The sequence below is a fragment of the Myxocyprinus asiaticus genome, chromosome 1 (assembly GCF_019703515.2).
Source record: "Myxocyprinus asiaticus isolate MX2 ecotype Aquarium Trade chromosome 1, UBuf_Myxa_2, whole genome shotgun sequence".
Lineage (NCBI taxonomy): Eukaryota > Metazoa > Chordata > Actinopteri > Cypriniformes > Catostomidae > Myxocyprinus > Myxocyprinus asiaticus.
Window position 1 is genome coordinate 32995240 of NC_059344.1, and position 13091 is coordinate 33008330.

At 36.8% G+C, this 13091-nt stretch overlaps 1 protein-coding gene across 1 annotated transcript; it reads left to right on the plus strand.

The window, feature by feature from the left end:
• Positions 1-6919: 6919 nt before the first annotated feature.
• On the plus strand, positions 6920-10442 carry LOC127446683 (probable ATP-dependent RNA helicase DDX28). Its single transcript, XM_051707821.1, has one exon. It carries the CDS (start codon positions 7097-7099, stop codon positions 8813-8815), a length of 1719 nt encoding a protein of 572 aa, XP_051563781.1. The 5' UTR covers positions 6920-7096; the 3' UTR covers positions 8816-10442.
• The last annotated feature ends 2649 nt before the right edge of the window (positions 10443-13091 follow it).

Below are 13091 nucleotides of genomic sequence, written 5' to 3' on the forward strand. Positions count from 1 at the left end.
CCCCAGCATGTAATGGCATACAAGCCAACAGATGATTTCTGAGCTCTCCCAGCAATCGAAGTCCATCGTCAACTCTTCAAGATGAGATATGGCAAAAAAAGCACATTAACAGCAACCGATACACTCCAGAGAACGACACAAATCACGCTGATATCCAGAAAGGCATTGCAGGATCTAAGATCTGTGAACAAGCTGCATCATCTGGCATCAAAAGTGGTGTGTGTTTGGCTATGGCATAAAATGAGAGTCAGAAGGGGTCAAGGAGCTTAAAACAAAGCTGCAACCAAACAAAACTTGTTTATACTGAACATAAAAGCCTTTTTAGTGAGAGAGTGGTAAGAGCTGTTGTGTGAGGTGCTAGATGATTTTAGTGTGAGGGGGCAGCATAAGCTACATTTCTGATTGAGCACACAACATGTGTATCACAACAGCCATTGTGTTGATGTAGCAGACATCATTACTGCGAGGCAGTCATTAAGGCTCAGCATTTCATGGGGATATTGTGTTTAAGCTATAATTGCTATCAGCCTCAACACAAACAAACCTTGTCAGAGGCATCAGTGTTTATACAAGCATTTTTCTCAGTTTTGTTGTCATCTAGTTGTGTTCAAAAATAAAGGATTTATGGCAAGAATGGAAGCAAGTTTAAAATATTACACAGCTTAAGCCTTGAAAAGATCAGTCTGAAGGGCTTCACAACAATGTTAGAAATTATAGAGATTGACTTCACCAAGCTTGAAACAATACACCTGTGGGCAATAACATTTTGTCATTCAAATCACACATTATTGGATTCTCTCTCGTACACTCTAGGGACCCTATTTTAAGAGCACCACATCTTAAGTACAGTGCTATGTGATATTTCATTTCATGCAAACATGCACTAAGTTTTAGGAGTGAGAGCCATGGCCCTCCTCTAAGTGGCATGCAAAGTGCAAGTGATGTAAATGAAGACAGCCTATTTAAATAAGTAAGAGAAAATGGGCTGGCTGCAATACATTGGAAAACCATAAAAATTTAGACCATTTGTGTATTACATCATGTTGAATGCCAGGTATACATCTATAACACGCTTTTTATATTCTCATGGAAAGAGTGGTGCAAAAAGTGGTGCTGAGGAGTCATTTGATGTAGGCTCCATTAAATTGTATTATAAGTTCAGTTAATCAGATTGATACACAACATCATGGCTAGTATTAACTGCAATTGTCAATTTTAAGTGGGCAACACGGTGACCCAGTGGTTAACACTACAAGAACGTCCTGGGTTCATATTCCTGTCTTTCTGTGTGGATTTTGTATGTTCTGTCCACAAGGGTTTCCTCCAGGTGCTCCAGTTTGTCCCACAGTCCAAAAACATGCAGGTTAGGCGAATTGGCCATAGGAGAGAGTGTGACTGTGTTGGTCTGTGGTCCATACCAGTTGCAGTGTTTCCAGATCTCACAAGAGAAACAAGACATTTGTTTTGGAAAAAATAAGCGATTTCGTTTCATTTTCGGTTTTCATTTCTTGAACCATTTTTAGTCCAAGGTTGTGAGAGCGTGAGTCTTAGTGAGGTATTGATAGAAACACAGTCAGAGACATTCAAATTCTTTTATTCCAATTTATACGCTTCCAACCATAAGACAACAACAGAAGAAGCAGAACATTTCCTTAGAAATGTCTTCCCTTCTATGTCTAAATCCCAAACAGACAGCTTAGTACAACCAATAACCTTACAAGAATTTAAGAAAGCATTAGGCCTCATGCCTAATAATAAATCACCAGATGGCTACCAGAGTTCTATAAACACTTTTGGAACACACTTTCCCCTCTATACTTCAGGATGATCACAGATATTTTACATACTGGTATAATCCCAAAACATGAAAACAGCCTTAATCACACTAATATTTAAACCAAATAAAGACTCATTGCAGTGTTCTAATTATCGCCCACTATCTCACATAAATACAGACATTAAAATGATTAGCAAAGCCTTAGCCATGGAGACCGTCAACCCTTCACTGATACACTCAGACCAAAGACATTTATGCAGGTTATATAACATAATACAACTAGAACATGATACAACCTGTATATACCACCCCAAAGCCCCATATATCGTTGCATCTTTAGATGCAAAAAAAGCATTTGACAAGGTGGGCTGGCAATTCCTCTTTTCCACTCTTAATCACTTTGGATTTGGTAAATATTTTACAAATTACTATACAAATCTCCTATTGCATCTGTCATAACCAATGGACTTATTTCCAGACCATTTCAATTATTCCAAGGTACCAGACAGTGATGCCCACTTTCTTCACTATTATATGCCCTCTTCATCGAATCCCTCACAGCCTCATTTCTACAATACCCAACAATATCAGGCTTTCAGACTAAATCACACCACCACAAAATAAGCCTATATGCAGATGACATCTTACTTTACATGACAAGCCCATCAAGGTCACACCCGGCTATTCATAAATTAATAAATTAATATAGCACAGTGTCAGGTTACAATCAAAATCTGAGATTCTGCCTCTGACAACACTTAAATGGATTGCTGGGATCTGGAAATCTCCCTTTAAGAAATCAGTCAGTTCTATTAAGTATCTTGGAATCCATATGTCATCAAATCTTAATGACCTTTTCAAGCTCAACTTCACCCCCTTTCTTAAGACAATCCAAGATGTCACAGAAAGATGGAATAAGCTTCCCATCTCCATAATGTGCCGAATATCTGCAGTTAAAATTAACATCGTACCTAAAATCAATTATCTCTTCTCCATGACGCCAATTCATCCACCTACAAGCTGGTTCTCCTCTCTTAATTCCATAGTTAATACATTTAACTGGAAATGGAAGAAACCTAGAATCAATCTGAATATTTTGCAGAAACCTGAATCTCTTGGAGGGCTCGATGCACCACATTTTTTCTTTTATTTCTTAGCCATTCAATTACAGTATATCAAACACTGATCCAGTGATACAAATCTAGCATGGAAAGACATAGAATAATCAACAATCCAAGAAATACCTCTAAGAAATATCATTATTTCTTATCCATTAAGAAACATAGTTGCCTTACATTTCCTACCATTAACACAACCCTAGTAACCTGGTGGAAAGCCAACAATATCTTCCATTATAATCCCTCTCCATCCCGTTTGATACCACTATGGAATAACAATATGTTCACCATCAACAAAAAACCCTTTCTCTTTCCGAAACTGAAAGAAAGAGGAATATCCAACCTGGGTGACATCATTGAGAATGGCCTGATCACGACTTTCGAACAATTGCAAAACAATTAGAGTGTCCCAGATTACTGCTGCTGCCAGTACAAAAGAAAAAGTTAATACCAGCACTTTTATGAGCCACAAGATGAAAAAAAAAAAAAAAGAAACACAGTCAGTTTTGTCTGAAGTAACAACTTCACAGAGATTATTTATGGAAATAGTATGCTCAAAAATGTTCTGACCAAAACAATAAGCATCATATTAACCAAATACACAAGGTTATAGAAATTTTATTTTCAGAATTAATTTTACTGTTTTTCTTAGGGATGAAGGAATGCACACACATAGTGCTCCCAGAACTGTGTGAGACAAGTTCTTTAAGTATTTTGTCTGCATGCTCTTAACTGTGAGTATTTTAGAAATAAAAGTGTCACAGTGGCTACAATTTATCCAGGAGTGACGATTTTATTCTTTTTAACACATGGGATGGAAACGCGGCTTTATTCTTACATTGTTTTTGCGATATTATGGTTTTCACATAAATTAAATTTGCAACTTAGATGGAAACATAGCTAGTGAAGCATTTATATTTACTGCCATTGTTTAGAAAAGAAAAAACACAATATTCATTAAAACATCTAGGGTACAATGGGGCTAAAGGCACCCCTTAAGGAAATTTTGCTTTTGTCTGGCCACAAAATGTATCAAGGTAAAAAAATATATATATTTATTTTTGTTGAATATTGATGGAGCAACATCATTTGTGTGAAAAGAAATAACAACGGAAGGTTATTTAGATTAAAATTCCGTTTTTTTTTTTAAAAGGTGGCAAGTGAGCCTTTTACCCCTCACTTGGGGTAAAAGGCCCCTAGGGGGTTTAAAGTGATATCATGTTAATACTGGGACAATAGTTATAGGGCACAATTTGTCAACTAATGCAACAATTTTGAGACACCAAGATGCCTTTTTGAGTGACTATTTAAGATGATGCTTACTCAAAATAACTATTACAGAAAAAGTCAACCATTTCCTGTTAATTTCAAACACATTTGGCATTTTATTCCATCTTAACTTAAGTATTCTATAAACAAACTAATCTCTACTATGATTGGATGAGTGAGTCAATATGAGCCCACTTTGAACATTTTTCTTAACAAATCTATTCTCCCCACAAAAAAATGTGTTTAATAGGGGCCTTTAGCCCCCTGCAGCAGGGTGGCCTTTTACCCAAAATACTATCCTTTCACTTATTGGACAGTTATTGGAAAATGTTTGATATAATTACCTTAAACAAAACTGAAAATGATAAATAAGTATTTTGTCTCAAAAGAAAATGTGTTCATTTCAGGGATTTTCATTAGCTACATTAATTTGCAACATTTTAAAAATGATAAAAAATTAGATCAAATTGCCTCAAAATCTACCTTTAGACACCACACGCAAAGATCTCATGGAACAGGAAAATTTTGCAGTGCATATAGTGACAAACAGGTGTTTAGGAAAGTCCTGTGATATGTTTTGTTGCTATTTAGTGTTTTGGGAGAAAAAAAAATCAATGGAGCCATTTAACCCACTGAGCATTTAGCCCCATTGTACCCTACTTTTGTGTTCTGCATAAGAAAGAAAGGCAGGTTTGTAACAACATAAAGGTGAGTAAATTATTACAGAATTGTAATTTTTTTGGAGAATAACTCCTTTAACTAGCAATTACGGCACTTTTTAACTACTTTGAAAATACACAGTTTTTGTGTCGAAATTAAAATTCAGTTTTGCTCTGAGAAACCTGTAACAACTGGGCTGTCTGAATCATTTTAACTTCTTGGTAACTATAGGTTTTGTTGCTGCTCTCAGGTAAACATATCGTTATGTGGCAAAACGATACCAATAACAGCCTGACATCTGCAGTAAGATGGCCCTGCAATGCAATAAATACGCAATGTGCTTTTTCAGACCTGAAAACAACTTTGTCATTACCGAGACTATAGCTCAGAAAAACACAAACTCTACTGATGTCTGGACCATTAACACACGCATTCATTCAAATTTGGAAATAAATAAATAAATAAATAAATAAATAAAAATTCTCATATTTTTAAAGAGGTCGAGGGAGGCAGTGCATGCATTTCAATGACACAATCTGCTGTTCATGCTGGCTGGTCAGCTGTGGAGTTCTGTACTTAAGAGACAATTGACAGGCATTTTTCTGTATTCTCACCTTTTTCACTTATATTTTTCTCTGCTCATCAATTAATCAGAACACTCAAGTGAAGCAAAAATTTATTGAATATATATTATATTTTATACTATTTTTAAGAATAATCTGCAAATTTCTGACTGACACATCCAGTTCACACAAAAGCATACTAAATATGCCAAAATATGGTTTTTGATAGGTTTTTTGAGTGATAGGATTCGCTAAGAAGCAGACACATTCAATAGCTCACTCATTTGAAGTGCCCTGTCCCTCAATATCCATTACAAGAGACAAGAGCTCAATAGCTTGGGTTTCTTCTAACAAAGAATCCATAAAAGTCAATGACATAAATATTGATTAAAATTGACACAAACTCTCTCTCTCTCTCTCTCTCTCTCTCTCTCTCTCTCTCTCTCTCTCTCTCTCTCTCGCACGCACGCGCGCGCACACACACACACACACACACACACACACACACACACACACACACAGCTTTGTCACATTCAAACAACATGAGCTTTGTTTTTATCTCCTTCTGCAGACCCAGCTGAATGTCTGTGATAATGTAAATGCTGGTCGGTGGCAGCCCTTGACATTATTAAACAAATCTGATGTTCCCAATCAATGTCCCAGAATATAAAAATGATAGTTGAGTGTTTCTACAGCAATATGCAATTAAAAAAAAAAAAAAAAAAAAAAAAAAAAAATAATGCTCTTTTGAAGCACACTTTCCCTCTTTCAGTACTTTATTTAATTTGTCCCCTAACAATGCTCAGCAGTGGACAATTCTGTCATTTTCCTTAAAAGTTGTGAACATTTTCACCATATATCAAATTTGGTTTTGTGTTAGAAAATTATGCAATAATATTGTCATTTTAAACATTATTGGAATAAGCTGACTCTCTCTTGCTGAGACTAAATTCATAGCTAGCATTTCTTATATCTAAAATACACATTACTAAATCGCATTTTCACACTTTTTCATCATTTACAAAGTCAGCGAAGTCTTTGTTTTCACTAACAAGGTTCTCCTTGGTAACCAAGTAGGCAAAAAATTATTAGGGGCAAAATTGTAGTTTGTTGACTGTGGGGTAGTTATTTAAAAATTGATTAAAATAGTTCTACGCAATAAATAATGAAACGGTTAATGTTTATTTCACTATTTGTTTAGAAAATAGTTTAAAGAATGTAACAATTAATATTTTAAAGTTTTTTTTTTTTTTTTATAGTTTAAGATTGAAAGTCTGGGTCTGGGACATTAAACATAAACATTTACGCATAAGGTATATATATTGGCTATAAAAACACCGGAAAAACAGTGGAACATAAACGCTAAAAACAAACAAACAAACAAACAAACAAAAACAACAAAAAAAAAAATCTAAGAATTATTTTTTGACAGTAAAATTAAACTAGTCGCTGGTTGACATTCTTGCCAAGGAAGATCTATCATCCAAGGCCGTAAGGGGCTTTAATTTTGGCATCACAACATTTGTTAACGTCATCATTATGCGCAGGGAAGAACCGAAGACGCATGCGAGAACAATGTTACAGCAGTTGTCATATGAAAATACCTTTTCTTTTTTCTTAAACCAGCGCATGTATCAACCAATATTTTTGTCAGTACTTTAAGGGATCTCGTTTGACTTTGGATACGATTTTGCTATCAAAGATCCACAATGCATTCAGTGAAGGTCGGAAGTTTTGCCATCCTCATTTCCAAACAGCTGGCAGTTACACGCAGTTCTAGTAGAGCGCAGTATTACGTCCCGCTAATTTGCGAACAAATCGCATCAATTTGTGTGAATCTACGCAGAACGACAACAACAAGCTCACAGCCTGTGGTGATCCGCATCCCGAGACGCATGCAAGAACAGATAGAGAACATCAAACAGATGCAAAGCAAAAAGTTTGACAGACTGCCAACAGCCAAGCCGGGCAGACTGCTGATCAAGAGCAAAAACCCACAGCAAAACCAGTCTGTCGCATATACACTTGGGAAATTTGAGCAACCTGTTCTGACTTCTAAGGGATGGAAACGAAACGAAGCACTAGGGGATTACTTCACCATTAACAGCACCCAGAGTGCTCCACCATTTATGGGAAAACAGGAGGGCGTGGGAGATGACAGAGCTTCCCCCTTGAAGACATTCGATTGCTTTAATATTAGCCCAGAACTGGTTGAGTCTTTACAGAGTCAGAAGATAATTCACCCCACAACAGTGCAGATGCAAACCATTCCCAAGATACTAAAGGGACGCAACGTTCTCTGTGCCGCAGAGACAGGAAGTGGTAAAACACTCGCTTACCTCCTTCCTATCATCCACAAGCTGCAGGCTGAAAAGCAGGAAGAGCAGATCACAGACTCTGTGAGAAAAATTCATGCTGTGGTCGTGATTCCATCACGGGAACTGGCAGAACAAGTCGCATCTGTAGCTCGTTCAATTGGCCAGCGGTTTGGGCTTGTGGTCAAAGTTGCAGGGGGCGGGAGAGGTGTGGGAAACATCAAAGCGGCGTTCTCTCACGGTCAGCCAGATGTTTTAGTGGCCACCCCTGGTGCCCTGCTGAAGGCCCTGTGGAAGCGGTTTGTCAGTTTGAGCGAACTAAACTTCCTTGTGATCGACGAAGCTGACACCATGTTTGATGTCAGCTTTGCAGGCATGCTTGAGAATATTCTCTCCCATGCCCAGGTGGCATCCAGACTCTCTGAGACGGTTGGGCTCACCCGTAAAGCTCAGCTGATTGTAGTGGGAGCCACATTCCCCCGTGGTGTGGGAGAGGTCCTCAGCAAGGTGACTGACCTGGGCAGCATGGTGACTGTTAAAAGCCAGATGCTGCATTATATCATGCCGCACGTAAAGCAGACATTTCTCAGGGTGAAAGGTGCAGACAAGATTCTAGAGCTGCATCAGGCTCTGAAGAAGGCTGAACAGGAGCATAAAGGTGTTCTCGTGTTCTGTAACTCGGCATCCACTGTCAACTGGCTGGGCTACTTGCTGGACGAAATGGGCGTTGGTCACATGAGGCTCCAGGGAGAGATGCCAGGTGCCATGAGAGAGGGAATATTCAGAAACTTTCAGAGAGGAAATGTTGATGTTCTAATATGCACTGACATTGCTTCAAGAGGCTTGGATACACAGAGGGTTGGACTTGTTGTCAATTATGATTTCCCAGAGAGCCACACAGATTACATCCACCGAGCGGGACGCGTAGGGAGAGCAGGTGGAGCCGGTGGAGGGGAAGTGCTCAGCTTCGTTACTCACCCCTGGGATGTGGAACTTGTGCAGAGAATAGAGACAGCAGCCAGGAGGAGAATGCCTTTACCAGGGATGGAGTCAGAAATTCAAAAGCCCAGCCACAAAACAGACTTGAAAATAAATGAGCAAAAAGTACATTAATAAATTAAGATCAACAGATGAGTCTTTCTTAAAGGAATATTCTGGATTCTAAACAAGTTAAGCTCAATGGACAGCATTTGTGGCTTAATGTTGATAACATTAATTTATTTACACTTGTCCCTCCTTTAATTAAAAAAAATAAATAAAAATAGCACAAATCTGGGTTAGAAGTTTGGTGCTTACAATGGAAGTAAAAGGAGCAAATGTGTAAATGTTAAAACACTCACTGTTCAAAAGTATGGCAACAAGATGTAAACAATATGCATGTTAACATGATTTTAGTTTGATAAAATCGCTTACTAACCTTTTCTGTGTAAAGTTATATCCAGTTTTACCACTTTGTTGTAAACAAAGTTACTGTAAAACCGGCAATTCAAACAACTTTACAGCTCAAATAATACACAAGTTTTAACAGAAGAATTAATGTAAGTGCTTTTATTAAATTGTAATTATGCCACAAATGCTGGCTTGTGTTGAACCTGAACTATTCCTTTTATAAAAACCTTAAAGATTTATTATATGTATTGTACTGAACTTTGAAAATAAACCCCAAATGACTAGAAAGGTAATGAAAGAGCCATCAAATGTCATTGGTGAAAAAGTGTGGGAACCCTGTTCCAAAACCATATGATTTTGTTCTGGTAAACATAAAATGAGCTGCTAAGCAGCATGTTGGTTTCAGTCACAATTCATATTTTTTCCCTTCAATGAATGTGAATGGTGACAGGCTTGCAGACATATCATTTTTTTGGTCAACTATCCTTTTAAATGTACAAATAGCTGCTGATTGAAATATGTTGTGTAATATTTCAGCAGTGTTTGCCATGAATCTCCCACTGTTATGTGTGGCTCACAGGTCATGGCATTATGTGATGTGTTTGTCTGACCCTGAATTATAGATCATATGACAAATAGTCTAATTTAAAAAAAACACAATGCCCAGACCACTAAGCTTCAAGTGTGGTATGACTAAAAAAAACATTTGAATGAGGCATATTTACATATTGTACTATTTTTTTTAGATGAAATACTGGTTTGTTTGTATTAATATTTTAGTGCAGGTATTGGTTATCTTCAGTTTAATGGGAGTTAATGTGATAGAAATGTCTGAAAGTGGAGCTTCACTACCAACTGTTTATCTTTGCACAACAGGAGGGTTGCCATGAGATAAATATGAACTTTGCAGCAGTGTTATTGAGAAGCAAGGTTTTCATAACATTGATTAGAAAAGACATAAACAGTGTGCTGTGAGCTGCTCTGATGGGCTAATTTTGAAGGAAAAAGCAATCTGGTCTGGCCAACCCAAAAGTCAATTTTGTGAATAAAATGTGTTATGTAACACATAAAGGACAGACAAACTATCATGTGTACACAGGGTTGGGGAGTAACGGAATACATGTAACGGGATTACGTATTTAAAATACAAAATATAAGTAACTGTAATTCACTACAGTTACAGTTTAAATCATTGGTATTTAGAATACAGTTACATTCAAAAAGTATTTTGATTACTGAAGAGATTACTTTGCATTTTATTGTCATTTGTTTCATTTAATATTTAGTCCTTTCAGATGGAAAACATTTATACATATAAATGATGCGATCCAAAGTGCATTTGAACAGCGGTGAAACACTTTCTTATGATGTGTTACATTCATACGAGTAGACAGAGAAGTAAGTTTGAAGTAAGTCTGGAGCAGAAGAAATAGAAATAAACCTTGTGTAAATTGTCAGCTTTACGCTAAGCTAAAATGTTATTTCTAGCCATTTTACATGCACATGTTACCAGACACGATCATATTTATTTATCAAGAAAATTCACATTGGATCATAATTTCATTTTTTCTAGTAAGACCTTTGATATAAGGGGACAAAAATCATATTCTTGATAATAATTTTTGTATTGTTTTCCTGTAAAAATATCTAAAAATCCTTAAAACAAGATCAATTTGATTGATCTTGTTTTAGAAACAACACGCATAAGATATTTAGGTTTTTCAGAGAATATATTTTTAACGTGTATTTTGTCTTACTGTACTGACAGTTTTTATAGTCAAAACAAGTGAAAAAATCTACCAGTGCTGAAGACGTAATCCAAAGTACAGGTGCATCTCAAAAAATATGAATATCGTGGAAAAGTTCCATAATTTAATTCAAAAAGTGGAACTTTCGTATATTCTATATTCATTACACAAAAAGTGAAATATTTCAAGCCTTTTTTTTGTTTTAATCTTGATGATTACGGCTTACAGCTCATGGAAATCAAAAATCCAGTCTCTCAAAATATTAGAATAAAGAATTTATAACACAGAAATTTTGACCTTCTGAAAAGTATGTTAATTTATGCACTCAATACTTGGTCAGGGCTCCTTTTGCACGAATTAGTGCAAATAATTATTGCTCAGTGGTCCAAAGTCCTCTTTTCAGATGAAAGTAAATTTTGCATTTCATTTGGAAATCAAGGTCCCAGAGTCTGGAGGAAGAGTGGAGAGGCACAGAATCCAAGTTGCTTGAAGTCCAGTGTAAAGTTTCCACAGTCAGTGATGATTTGGGGTGCAATGTCATCTGCTGGTGTTGGTCCACTGTGTTTTCTTAAGTCGAGAGTCAATGCAGCCGTCTACCAGGAGATTTTAGAGCACGTCATGCTTCCATTTGCTGACAAGCTTTTTAGAGATGCTGATTTCCTTTTCCAGCAGGACTTGGTACCTGCCCACAGTGCCAAAACTACTAGTAACTGGTTTGCTGACCATGGTGTTACTGTGCTTGATTGGCCAGCCAACTCACCTGACCTGAACCCCATAGAGAATCTATGGGGTATTGTCAAGAGGAAAATGAGAGACACCAGACCCAACAATACAGACGAGCTGAAGGCCGCTGCCAAAGCAACCTGGGCTTCCATAACACCTCAGCAGTGCCACAGGCTGATTGCCTCCATGCCACGCCGAATTGATGCAGTAATTCATGCAAAAGGAGCCCCGACCAATTATTGAGTGCATAAATTAACATCCTTTTCATAAGGTTTTCAAAATTTCTGTATTATAAATTCTTTATTTTAATATTTTGAGATACTGGATTTTTGATTTCCATGAGCTGTAAGCTGTAATCATCAAACTTAAAACAAAAAAAGGCTTGAAATATTTCACTTGATGTGTAATGAATCTAGAATATATGAAAGTTCCACTTTTTGAATTAAATTATGGAACTTTTCCATGATATTCATATTTTTTTAGATGCACCTGTATTTAGATTACATTATTAACCTTGAGTAATCTAACGGAATACGTTACAAATGACATTTTACAGCATGTATTCTGTAATCTGTAGTGGAATACATTTCAAAAGTAACCCTCCCAACCCTGTGTATACAATACCCTTGAAACATATTTGGACAGTGACTCTCATGTTGTTGACTTTACAATGTGCATTGTGCAAACTATTTAAATTTGAATTACAACAAAAACTGTTGGGCTGAAGTGCATACTCTGCATCTACTCAAGAAGGTACATTTGATGTACCAGGAAGGCAGACGGGGGTGACCTTGTTGGACGTGTGTATATATAACATGTAGAGAAAGAGTTTGCATATCTTTAGCTGTCAATGACTGTAAATCGACTTAGTTATTTATCACTTATTAATTTTACAGATTACTCCCAAGTTCTCATGAAGAACAAAACATCTTTTATCAGAGGTGCATTACCAGACCTATAGTGCTGGCACTACGTGAAATGTGCCGTTTAAAAAAAAAAAACATTAATTCAGTATTTAAATCTACATTTAGAGTTAACACTTGCACTTTAGCCATAGTCACTTGTGTTATACCAAAGTGATGTAAACTGCAAAAATAGTGCCACACTTATAGTACTATCATGTCAGTGACGTGATAGTTCTACAGTAGTACATAAGGCTGGAGTACTATTATTAAAGCCATTCACTCATGGCTTTAATCCTTATGAAATACAGAACCAATACAACACAGCTCTCACAATAAAGTGACGTGATATTACTGTGAGAGCTATGTTCTACTGGATTTGTATTCCTCAAGGATTAAAGGCACGAGTGCATGACTTTGATGATAGTAGTGTCTTATGAAATCATATTCACTCGACAGGAAACTGACCTGTTGGAAAATGTGCCATGGCCATTTCCATTCCTTTGTCACTTCAAAGGAAAGCATATAAGCTTTGAAAATTTCTTTGCTCATTCCCGATTCCAAAAAGAATCTGTGTTTATAAGAGCTTCTGTCCTGGTATCTCACAGAGAGGCATGAGTAACAGAG